General features: G+C 37.5%; 1 protein-coding gene across 1 annotated transcript in view; it reads left to right on the forward strand.

Moving 5' to 3' along the window:
* Positions 1-12,950, forward strand: part of stag1a (STAG1 cohesin complex component a) — an 89,406-nt gene that overhangs the window by 69,300 nt on the left and 7,156 nt on the right. Inside the window, exons 20-32 of the mRNA XM_056475916.1 lie at positions 25-95; positions 198-285; positions 2,786-2,866; positions 3,069-3,161; positions 3,251-3,425; positions 5,171-5,310; positions 5,646-5,747; positions 5,826-5,974; positions 6,067-6,195; positions 7,645-7,850; positions 8,762-8,933; positions 11,067-11,180; positions 11,262-11,376. Coding sequence (XP_056331891.1) covers positions 25-95; positions 198-285; positions 2,786-2,866; positions 3,069-3,161; positions 3,251-3,425; positions 5,171-5,310; positions 5,646-5,747; positions 5,826-5,974; positions 6,067-6,195; positions 7,645-7,850; positions 8,762-8,933; positions 11,067-11,180; positions 11,262-11,376 — 1,635 coding nt within the window. The remainder of the gene's footprint in view (positions 1-24; positions 96-197; positions 286-2,785; positions 2,867-3,068; positions 3,162-3,250; positions 3,426-5,170; positions 5,311-5,645; positions 5,748-5,825; positions 5,975-6,066; positions 6,196-7,644; positions 7,851-8,761; positions 8,934-11,066; positions 11,181-11,261; positions 11,377-12,950) is intronic.

Below are 12,950 nucleotides of genomic sequence, written 5' to 3' on the forward strand. Positions count from 1 at the left end.
TCTGAATGTCTGCCTCATTTACAGGGGGAAGAGGCGGATGATGATGACATCTACAATGTTCTCTCCACGCTGAAGAGACTCACAGCCTTTCACAAGTACAACTCTTGTCTATTTAAATCACTTTGGAGAAATGGCTTGCTTCTGACCACTAATGAACCTAAGGAACAAGCAATGTATCTGTCTTTCCTCTCCAACAGCGCTCACGATTTGACCAGATGGGATTTTTTTGGAAACTGCTACAGGTTGCTAAGGACAGGAATAGAGCAGGGCTCCATGCCTGAGCAGGTGTGTCCGTTTACAAACATATCTAGGTAACATTTCATCAGCAACATTGATTAATGTGATTGTGAATAAACCTTGTAGGTGGATTTCCTCTTTCAAAAATGTTTAGAGCGTACTGAGTTTAAAAAATAGTACTAAATAAACCATTAATAATACAGTAAAGTTATGGAGCGTTTTGTGTTTGTATATTGATTTATTTTTACTGTAAAGTCATTTAAATTGTTTGCAATCAGTTTGTATCAGATGTATGTAATTTATGTAATGTAATGTGTATTTTATATAGCGCATTTATTGTGTATGGCCATACACCCAAGGCACTTTACAATCATGAGGGGGGGGGGGTTTCTCCACACCACTACCAGTGTGTAGTATCCACTTGGATGATGCGACAGCTGCAACAGGACAACGGCGCCACTACACACCAGCTATTGGTGGAGTGGAGAGACAGTGATAGAGCCAATTCGGCGGATGGGGATGATTGGGAGGCCATGATCATAAGGGCAGATAAAGGGACTTTGGCCAGGAGACCGGGGTTACACCCCTACTTTTTTACGAAAAGTGCCATGGGATTTTTACTGACCACAGAGAGTCAAGACCTCGGTTTAACGTCTCATCCGAAAGATGGCGCCCACTGACAGTATAGTGTCCCCTTCACTTTTACTGGGGCATTAGGACTCACGCAGACCACAGGTTGAGCGCCCCCTGCTGGCATCACTAACACCACTTCCAACAACAACCTAGTTTTCCAAAGTGGACTGCCGTCTAGGTACTGACCAGGCTCAGCCCTGCTTAGCTTCAGTGAGTAACCGGTGGGCTGCAGGGTGATATGGCTGTGGCATAGTAATAGTATAACAATAGTTTTATTAATGCTGGTCTTACATTTTTTCATAAAAAACCTTAAATTAGATTTTACAAATTAAGAGCCCTATCATGCACCTGGCACAATAAGACGTGTTTGTTGCTATTTGTTGCTATTTTCAGACCAGTGCAACCCTAATTTTCACATTTTGCACCATGTTGTTTAAATAGCAAATCCATTTGCGTCACCTTGTGGACTCATGTGTGTGCTGGATTATAAAGGAGGTGTGTTAAGGTGCATTGTTGGCGCGTTGCTATTTTGAGGAACTGAAATAGACTGCGCCATTGACCAACTAAAACCTGGGCTAAAGTCCAGCGTGCAGCACATTAGTTAAGCATCTATGTCTATCCAAAATGCTTACACATTGCTTAATACACACCGGATATACAGCAATACACAAATATCTTTACATTTAAAAAAATTTAAGGATTAAAATGTTACAAAAAATACTATTTTCTATATAAATATAAAAACTACTGCCTCTAAACCTTTTTCATGTTGAGAGGCTTTTTTTCAGTTTATTCATGACAATTTGCATTTGTATAATGTTATTATTATTAGCAGTATTATTTATTAAATATATTTATATTTGTTTTAATAAAAACAACTCAAGAAAAAAACAAGTATTTTGACCACACTTCGTTATTATTGTTCATTTATTCATTTGCTGGAAATTAGAACTGAATTTAGTTTTGAAACAAATCTTTGTACTTAACAAACAAAATTAAATATGTAGGCTAATGGATGTCTTCAGTGGAGTGCCTACAACACCGTTTCCTTATTCCACGAAAATAAAGGATTAACGTATAGAGTTAAAGTAAAGAGAAAGCAAAGAGGCCGAATGGAGGAGGCTCATTCTTTATCTGCGCGCTGCAGATGGTCTGTTTAACTCTTTTCTCGCTAGTGAAGCGTTCAGTTTTTCCACTTAAGAAGTCCACCATGTAAATAACAAATGCACCATGGCGCAACGCGACTGACTCTTATAGGCAATGTGAGATGAGACTCTGATTGGTTTAATGAACGTTATATTTAAGCTTATTAAGAGAATAAGCACAACCCTAATAGACCATGCGCAGAGGCACAGAGTGTAATTTTTCCTTTTTAGAAAAGCAAAAGTGGATTCGGACACGCCCTTAATGCTTTTGCACCATGCGGTTTAGACTCTGCACCCAGGTCTTTAAAATGGAGCCCTAAAACATTTTGGTTTAAAGCCTGCAGATACTCTGTATTTTAAAAATAAGAAATAAAAGGACATAGGGCATGTTAACAAGCAGAGCAGTATTTTCGTTTTTGCTTTTTAGAATTTTTTAGTATTTTTCAGTATTGAGAATTAAATATTATTGTATTCATTTGACAAAATCAAATGCTTATTTTCATTAATCAATTTAGTATCATTAAACATGTTCAGTATTATGTACTGTAGTATAATAATACAAATGCAATTCACCGCACAATACTCTGATTGATCAGATTATATATAAATCAATTTAGTTCAAAGCATTTCAGCCACTTTCCCCCTCAACATTATTCCGTGTTATTTGTAGACATGTTTGTAAAATTCAACCTTTTACTAGAAAGATATAATCCTAATCATGTGTGTGTGTGTGTGTGTGTGTGTGTGTGCGTGTGTTTGTGTGTGTGCAGATAGCAGTGCAGGCTCTTCAGTGTTCTCATTACTCCATACTCTGGCAGCTGGTGAAGATCACAGAGGGAGCTCCGTCCAAGGTCTGTAAGGCAACATTTTAATAAATGTTTAACACATAATTTAGCAGTTGCATTTGAAACATAATGCAACTTTCTCATTACCGTCACACAAAGTAAACCATTTAATGACCCTCTCACATTTGCGATCTCTTTGTTATTGAATGTGAACAAGCATAATTTAAAGCACAAAACAGGCATCATTTCTTTTCTTCTTGATTATTAGGACGATCTCCTAGCACTACGGAGGGTCGTCAAGTCTTTTCTTGCTATATGCCAGCAGTGTCTATCAAACGTCAACACGCCGGTAAAAGAGCAGGTGAGCAGCTAAAGATGCTTCCTCCATTCATCCAGGAGCGACGTCTCTGTGCAAAAGTAATTCATGCTGTGTTTGTCATGTTGCCCCAGGCATTCATGCTGCTCTGTGACCTGCTGATGATCTTCAGTCACCAGCTCACCACAGGCTCCAGAGAGGGTCTGCAGCCACTAGTCTTCATCCCAGACGGCACGCTGCAGAACGAGCTCCTCAACTTCATCCTTGATCATGTGTTTATAGATCAGGATGACGAGAACCAGAGCATAGGTGAGCCTACAGGCAACACTGATGATATATACAGTTGAAGTCAGAATTATTAGCCCTCCAGAATTATGAACATTTCTAAACAGAATAGTTTTAATACCTGATAACGGATTTATATTTTTCTTTGCCCTGATGACAGTACATAATATTTGATTAGATATTTTTCGAGATACTAGTATTCAGCTTAAAGTGCAGTTTAAATGCCTAACTAGGTTAATTAGGCAAGTTATTGTATAATGATGGTTTGTTCTGTAAACAATCGAAAAAAAATATTGCTTAAGGGGGCTAATAATATTGAGCTTAACATGCTTTTTAAAAAATTCTAAACTGCTTTTATTCTAGCCGAAATAAAACAAATAAGACTTTCCCCAGAGGAAAAAATAATATAGAAAATACTATGAAAAATGTCTTGCTCAGTTAAACATCATTTGGAAAATATTTGAAATAGAAAAAACGAATTCACAGGAGGGCTAATAATTTTGACTTCCACTGTAGTTTTCAAAAATGAACTCGCCAATCCCCATAACGGGAGTGAAAACATACTTTACAGCATTACCTGGCATAACATTTCATTTTGAAATATGAGATACAATTTTCTCAAAATAAACAGATTTAGAATGAGCAACTTCTTTTACTTTGGCTGAAAGCTTTATCCCTTTGACCTCAGTAATTTTAGAACAGCTCACTTGACATTTACATTTAGTCCTTCAGCAGACACTTTTGTCCAAAGCGACTTACAATTGAGGAGACATTCAGTGATTCAACAAGACGAGGCATTACACACAAGAAGTGCCCATTTTACTAAAGAAATCTCTGAATACTACTGAAAAAGTATTCAGAAGTTTCTGGGGCACCTGCAAGAAATGCCATTTAAACTATTAAATTGTTTTTATTAATGTGCATAAAGAATACTGTATGTAGAATGGACTTTCGAAATTGAAACTTTTTTTCAGACACTATAGCCTGCTTAAAAATACAGAAAATATAAGCGTTTTAATTGGAATGTATGTAAAACACATTTTCAGATTACATTGTTTAGAGTGCATGTAAACAGATCCACAATCAGACTCAGTTAATTCAGATTGACAAAAATTGGTGCATGTAAACATAGCTAGTGAAATGTTTGGTGGAGTTTAGTGCCAGATTAACACCAAAAACTAAAGGTAGGCTTACACACACATGTCACAAGTGAACTTGTGTAAAAATTGGTCAGATGTAGTGATATACAATATGATTTATGACCTGGTGATTTCCAAATCAGTGAGCAGTAATGCAATTCTGCATGGATATACAGGGTATGAAACACCTCAAAATGTATTTTTTTTTTTATGCTACTTTAGAGGCCATGAAAAGTGCCAGAAAAATGCGAAAATGTTTTTTAGGAGAAAGCTCTTCCTCAATGCAAAGTTTAAATGTGCACCTGCTATCTAAATGCTCATGGGCATCTGAATATACATGCATACAATTTTCCATGATTATGTACACATACATATATTTTTGGTGAGATATTTATTACTGCTGTATTCATCTTTGATCGATGGACTTTTGTAGACATCTGGTGCGGTGCTTTTATTTTGACTTTGGAATTCCAAATCAATCATATGAAATTCTGCTCTAAAATCATCTACAGAGTTTATGAGTTTATGTTTGTCATCAATGAGTTTAGAAAGATTAGAAATTTGAGGTTTTAAATAAATAATGCTAAAAAAATGTGTTAACGTTTTTTTTTTGTTGTTTTTTTTACACAGAGGGTGATGAAGAGGATGAAGCAAACAAGATTGAGGCCTTACACAAGAGGAGGAACCTTCTAGCTGCCTTCAGCAAACTCATCATTTATGACATCATAGACATGCCTGCTGCTGCAGACATCTTTAAACACTACATGAGGGTAAGAGAGACGGTCATTACTTGATGTGTGTCCACTGTCATGGAGGAAATGAAATGTCAGATGACTGTAGTGTACGAACAAACTACATCTGAAATCAGACAGTGTCATTCATGCAATCTGATTTAAGAAATTCTGTTGTTTTTAATTGTTATTATGTGATTTAATCTGCGTTCATCTTCATGTCAATATCATAATCCTAGCTTGCCTGGTTAATACTGCTTATTACTGTTCCCTCAATGCCAGTGGACATGTATGATTACTTATATCTTAAATCGTTACACTAACATTTGAGTTTGATGCTTCATACTGCTGAACTTGTTATTAACCCTGTGTAGTACTACAACGATTATGGCGACATCATCAAGGAGACTCTAAGTAAGACCAGACAGACGGACAAGATACTGTGTGCCAAAACACTCATCTTGAGTTTACAACAGGTGAGACCACAGCATATAAGACGCCACATTATCATTTCAGATCATTGCAATGATCCCGTTATGTGTTCTGTTCCTCAGCTATTTAATGAGCTGATCCAAGATCAGGGGCCTAACTTGGACAGGACCTCGTCTCATGTGAGTGGCATTAAGGAACTGGCGCGCCGCTTTGCCCTCACCTTCGGATTAGATCAGATCAAGACCAGAGAGGCTGTAGCCACACTGCACAAGTAACTTCAAGCTTGAGTTATTAATAATCATACAGCCTAAAGACCTCCTCTTCTTTATTCTACCTCTCATGCTTGTTTCTTATCATTTTTAGAGATGGGATTGAGTTTGCCTTCAAGTACCAGAATCCAAAAGGAGCAGAGTATCCTCCTCCCAATCTGGCCTTTCTTGAGGTTCTCTGTGAATTTTCCTCCAAGCTGCTTCGCCAAGACAAGAAAACAGTGTAAGTTGCTCTAAAGAGCACTTAAATTGTCGAAGGTAGGCTTAACACTAAAAGTACAAAGGCTCATTTTGACCATTTTTAAAATGTTGTAATTTAATAACTTTTGATCGGGCCCACCCTACTCACAGTGACCAGAATTTGATTCCCGGCTCAAGGTCTTTTGCCTATCCTTTTCCCCTCTCTCTGCTGCCCACACTTTCCTGTCTCAACTCTACTGTTCTATTGACCTTATTCTTTAAAGGAGAAGTGTGCTAGCTTTTTCTGATTGTTTTAGAACTTCTGATTCAGTTGCCTATGAGAGAAATGACTAGAAAGAATAAACGTCAGAAAACGATCAAACAACTTGCTCTACAAACAAGTGTTTATGACTATGCAACATTAAGCAGCGGAACGAGATGATTTTAACATCTAAAAATAAATGGAAGTGAATAGGACCGGAAGACTTGAGCCAAAAAGATTCAAATGGCTGCACCGGCTCGTACGAAAAGAATAAGGTCAATACAACAATGGCAAAAAAATCCAAAAAACAATTAAATTAAAGGTCCCGTGAAATGCTTTGAAAGGTGCGTTTTTTTATTCGATGTTTAATGTAATCTTAACTAAAAAATGAAGAGAGGGTGGGACATATAGTGGCTTCTCCCCTTTAAAAAAAGAGCCAATAGCATTTAGTTTTTATCACAGCTCAGCCAGGAGTGGTTGAGATTAAGTGCACCAAATGAAAAGCACCTTGAAGGAGGCATGTCAGATACTAGAGAGGATTTGATTGGTCAATAATTGATGAGAAACTGAAGTATGATGTGATGTGAAAATTTGATCGATTTAGGCGGAAGTGACAAACTGCAAGCTTTAGATGTTTATATCAGGTTTATATCTTCTAAAGACAAATTTTGTCACAGTTTTGGAGCACACTAGCTAATAGATATCCTTAAAACTAACAGACAGAAACTAATATTTAAACTTTTTTTATTTTATTTCACGGGACCTTTAAAAAACTTTACCTTCTCACTTACTGGACAAAGTGATGCATGGACCTCCTATGGGCAGTCTAGTAACATGTACACAATTACAGGCCGTATTACAAAAATAAATTTTTTAGGGTAATGACTTCATAAAATGTGACAACAGACATTGAAAAATTAATTTAAAATTAAAATAAATTCTATTCGTATGCAAACATATTCTTATTCTTACAGTCTTATATTACATTCTTATTCTTATTCTTACAGTCTTATATTAAAGGTCAGAATGACCACTATGGCCAGTCTAGTTACAGAATTCTGGTAGTTCTTGTGTTAATGACTCCTCATTGGCCAGGGGCACTCCTAATCTTTCTCTGCTTCTCCCCATCATCATCAGCAGACGTAAAATGTATTTTTATTTTTTGGGGGGTGGGGAGCATCAGTGGATATTTGCATCATACATGTTTTATGTTTGTGTTTGGCTCTGCAGACATGCGTATCTGGAGAAGTTCATGACGGAGCAGATGATGGAGCGGCGGGAGGACATCTGGCTTCCACTCATCTCCTACAGGAACTCTCTGCTGACGGGTGGGGATGAAGATCGCATGTCCATCACCAGCGGGAGCAGCAGTAGCAAAGCTGGATCCATACGCAGCAAGAAGGGCCGACCGCCACTGCACAAGAAACGCATTGAGGGTCAGGACGACACCACACATACTCATACTAACATACATGGGTGTAAAATACTTCAGTCATTTTACTTGATTACTGTACTATTTGGAAGAAGACACGGTACTTTTCACTCTATACATTTTTAATTAAATGTGCCATATAGTGAAAATCTGGGTATACCAAGGTATATATAGCTGAGTTCAGTATATGGAAATGACATACTGTTTGCCTCAAACACCATTTTCTCCTTGTTCTCATGTAAATCCAATGAGTGTGTAAAATCCCTGTTAAAATCAGGCCAATTGGAACAAAACACAAACTGTTGCGTTGCACCTAAGATCAAAAATATGCATGCCCCAGGCTGCATTTGATTGGACATGTTTCTTAAGCCCACTGCCGTACTCCACATCTTTACATTGTTTTCTATTTGTTGCTAAATGACGTGGAGGATATGCTGAATGGCAGTGCCAGTGGGTGTAAAGTCAAAGACTACACAATACACTTATAGAAAACAATGTTTAGTTGGCACAGGATGAAACTTTTGCACCAAAGATTAATATGCAAGAACCAATGATATATATATTTATTTTATATAAATAAACGTAATGTAAATATATATTCCCACGTAACCTTTTTATATCTGTCTGATAAATTATAATATTTAATTTACATTAAAGTATAGTACTATATTATGAAACATGACTTTCCTCTTTCATTTTGTACAAAGATGTATTTTGTTTTTACTTTTACTCAAATATCTTTTCAGATACTTGATATTTGTGCTTAAAACTGATTAAAATGTCCACTCAGTATTTCTACTTAAACTTATTTTCAGCCATGTGAGAATAAGAGTAGAAGACTGCAGGATGCTTCTGTTGACTGAGAAGACTCATAGTCATTCTCTGTTTTTTTTGTGTGTTGTGTTGTTTTTGTAGAGGAGAGCATGGAGGGCTCTTGGATGATGAGGAATGACAGCATTCAGACGCCCGGAGGCCTGCAGACGCCTCAGCTAACCTCCACCGTTCTCCGTGAAAACCCTCGACAGGCTGCCGAACACCTGCCTGAGCAGGACACTGAGCCCGGCTCGGAGTCGGACTATGTTCATAAGTAAGTGCTCAAACACATCTGTGGACGTTTTCATTACATATCATAACCTTCATCATTAATAGAAAGTTATTCTGTGCTGTGTGTTGTTGTATTCGCTTTTAAGTATTATTCATTGAATTAAGACCAGTCTTTTTTAAATAAATTGTAAGATGCATTTTTTTTTATTATTTAGTAAGTCATTATTTAGCTATTTTAGAAAATGTATTTTGTTGAAAGGTGAAAAACCTCCATCATGCCTTTTATTGTTAAGGACTTGAAGGCATGATGGTGGTTCTTCACCTTTTAGCTATGAGTGACATTTTTTAAATGTAAATGCACATTTTTATTCAGAGAGATGTTTAATTAATGTAATTGAAAAGTATCCGAAATATTTGAAATCGTATTAAATGTATTATGTAGATTTTTGTTTATTGTATAACTTGTGTTAACTTTGTTCTTAATACATTATTTATTATTATTTTCCTTGTATTTTACATTTTAGTCATTTATCCCTTTGTCAGTGCTATTATTATTATCATCATTGTTTTTTGATTTCCTCAACCCTTGAATAATGTAAAGTTTTGGTCATTGGAACATTTTGTTACAAGTTATAATTTATACATTTTTTTACATTTCTAATCCAGATTTAAAAAATCTAATATTCATTTCATTAACTTTTTAATGAAATGAATATAAATGAATATCTTATATGAATTTATGAGAATACAAAATAGTAATTACATGATTTTTAAATAGTTTATAATTTTTCCTTTGCGTACATTACTTCTGTATAAACAGGTGAATTTTGAAAATCCAATTTTAATCAATAAACACATTGCATCATATTCAAAATGATGAAATATTGAGTCCGTCATCAGGAGCATGGTGGCATAGTGGGTAGCATGATCGCCTCACGGCAAGAACGTCGCTGGTTTGAGCCTCGGCAGGGTCAGTTGGCATTTCTGTATGGAGTTTGCATGTTCTCCCCGTGTTGGCGTGGGTTTCCTCCGGGTGCTCCAGTTTCCCCCACAAGTCCAAAGACATGTGGTACAGGTGAATTGGGAAGGCTAAATTGTCCGTAGTGTATGTGTATGAATGAGTGTGCATAGATGTTTCCCAGTAATGGGTTGCAGCTGGAACACATATGTTGGATAAGTCAGCGGTTCATTCTGCTGTGGCAACCCCGGATTAATAAAGGGAATAAGCCAAAAAGAAAATGAACAAATGAATGAATTTCTGACAATCGCACCAGCCTACATTCACAAGCACATTCTTTGTTCATCCTGATGCATCTTTGATTGTTTTTGAGACTCTATTATTTCAGAAGAGGCATAATAGCGCCCCCTACCATATAACGGTGAAAACACAGATGTTAATGGACCAGTTGTAGTTAACAGTTGCTGCATCCCAATTCACATACTTATACTACGCCCTAAAAGTATATAATTTTTGTGAAGGAAAAGTATATACTTTTGAGTGTGTAACAGAAGAGTATGCAAGCTTTGAGACATACTACTTCCTCGTTAACAGATCTTTATGTTGATTACGTCCCCTGTCAATCATCCACACATCATCCACATTTCTTTCATATTTAACTTCCTACATTATTGGAGAAGCAGCAGCCGGTTAATCTGCCATTCACGAGTCTTTCATGCAGAGAAATCTCCTTAGGTCTTTGAATAATTCTGCATTCAGAAGTTAATGTTCAAACATATCCTGATATAAGTTCACATTGTTGTTGCAGGTGATATATAACACAGAAAACGTGATTAGAATTTTTTAGTTGACTAGATATTAATTACTAGTCATTCAATAAACTTTACAGAGGCTTTCTACTTTGCGTGTCTGCCAGGTTTGTAGTTTATTTACACTTTTTACCCTACTTTGTAGTTCTAATCAAATTCACGTCCAACGCACAATGTATTGTGGGCAATATTAGTGGTTAGAGTATGGGTGGTTCTATAGTAGACCATCCGGGAACCTTTGGCATACTCTTTGCAACATTCTATTGTTTGGGGACATACTAATTCTATTTTCGAATACTATTTAGGATGGATAGTATGCGAATTGGAATGCAGCAAGTGGCATTCAGTGGTTGTATTATGTCAGCCAGCTATTGTTTGCTGAGCATAAAGTGCTTTCCCTCTCGGTCAGTCCTCAGATGCAGATGTCGTGGCTCGGCCAGCAGAAGATGGAGGAGGTGAGCAGGAAAGAGCGGACAGCCATGAGCTACATAAAGGCCCGCAGTGGAGGAGTGCGACAGACTGTGTACGTGGAGACACCATTGTTCGGGATGTTGGACATGAGGAATTTGCTGAAGCTAATGCTGCTTTGGTTTGTGTGATCTAGACGTGGGCTAATGGAGGATGACGCGGAGCCCATCTTTGAGGACGTCATGATGTCGTCTCGGGGACAGCTGGAGGACATGAGTGAGGAGTTTGAGGACACCATGGTCATCGATCTGGTAAGATCTAAACCGATTGACTGGTGACAACTAAACTGTCTGCTTAAACAGTTCACACCTAAATAGAAAATGCTATGTCTGGGGCTACTAAGACGTCAAGAGTGGTAAAATAAAATAAAATAATACAAAATAAATACCTGTGGCTCTGGACAAAACACTTATGTGTAAGGAAGTGAAATGATTGGTCTGTGCTAGAAAGTAAAGATTATCTACAGTTTTAGTATCTCAGCCTCAACAATCTCGAGCTTCCTGACACATTTAAAGTGCATCTGGAAAGTATTCAGAGTGCTTCATTTTTCCACATTTTTTTATGTTACAGTCTTATTCCAAAATAGATTAAATTCATTTATTTCCTCAAAATTCTACACACAATACCCCATGATGACAATGTGAAAAAAAGAGTTTTTGAAATTGTTGCAAATTTATTAAAAAGAAAAACCCCAAAAATCACATGTACATAAGAATTCACAGCCTTTGCTCAACGGTTTGTTGATGCAGCTTTGGCAGCAATTACAGCCTCAAGTCTTTTTGAATATGAAGCCACAAGATGGCACACCTGTCTTTGGGAATTTTTGCCCATTCCTCTTTACAGTACCTCTCAAGCTCTATCAGGTTGGATGGGAAGCGACGGTGTACAGCCATTTTCAGATCTCTCCAGAGATGTTCAATAGGATTTAGGTCTGGGCTCTGGCTGGGCCTCTCAAGAACATTCACTGAGTTGTTGTGAAGCCACTCCATTAATATTTTGGCGGTGTGCTTTGAGTCATTGTCCTGCTCGAAGATGAACCATCCATTCTTCTTTTTCTGTAGCCTTCCCCAGCCTTGAGCCTCGACTCAATCCTGTCTCAGAGGTCTACAGACAATTCCTTTGTCTTCATGCTTGGTTTGGTCTTTGGCATGCACACTCAACCCAGGGACCTTATTGACCTTATTCTTCAATGCGGAAGTGCGCTCATTTTTGCGATTGTTTTAGAACTTTCGATTCAGCTGCCTATGTGAGAAATGACTAGGAATAATAAACGGCAAAACACGGTCACACTACAAACAAGTGTTTGCATGACAATACAGACAAAGTAGAATAACATAATAAGAAAATATTAGTTTACAACACCAAGCAGCAAAATGAGCTGTTTAAACGTCTAAAAATGAATGGAAGTGAATGTGACCGGAAGTCTCAAGCCAAAATTATTTAAATGGCTGCACCTGCGCTCGTACTCGGAGAATAAAGCTGCGGTCACACTGGAGTTTGTGTGTGCGAAATTCTGTCGTACGGCACTGTGAAAAGGGGCGGGATTAAACAAGATGATTAGACATTTAAAAAAGCGAGCGATTGGCCAATGTTTTAAAATTCTGTCCAGAAAGGTCATGTTTTGATCCTCGATTGGTCTCACGCAGTCAAGTGATGTGATTTCGCAGGTCAGAGTTCACCAAGCTTGAATTCTGCACCGCATCGACCTGCGAAACGTGACGCATAACCTTGCGTTTCCGTTCTGACAAACTCGCATGCGTATGAATGGAAGTCTGATGAATGTGACTGCAGCTTAAGGTGAATATAGACAGGTGTATGCCTTTTC

Source organism: Danio aesculapii, chromosome 2 (assembly GCF_903798145.1).
Source record: "Danio aesculapii chromosome 2, fDanAes4.1, whole genome shotgun sequence".
NCBI classification, from domain to species: Eukaryota; Metazoa; Chordata; class Actinopteri; order Cypriniformes; family Danionidae; genus Danio; species Danio aesculapii.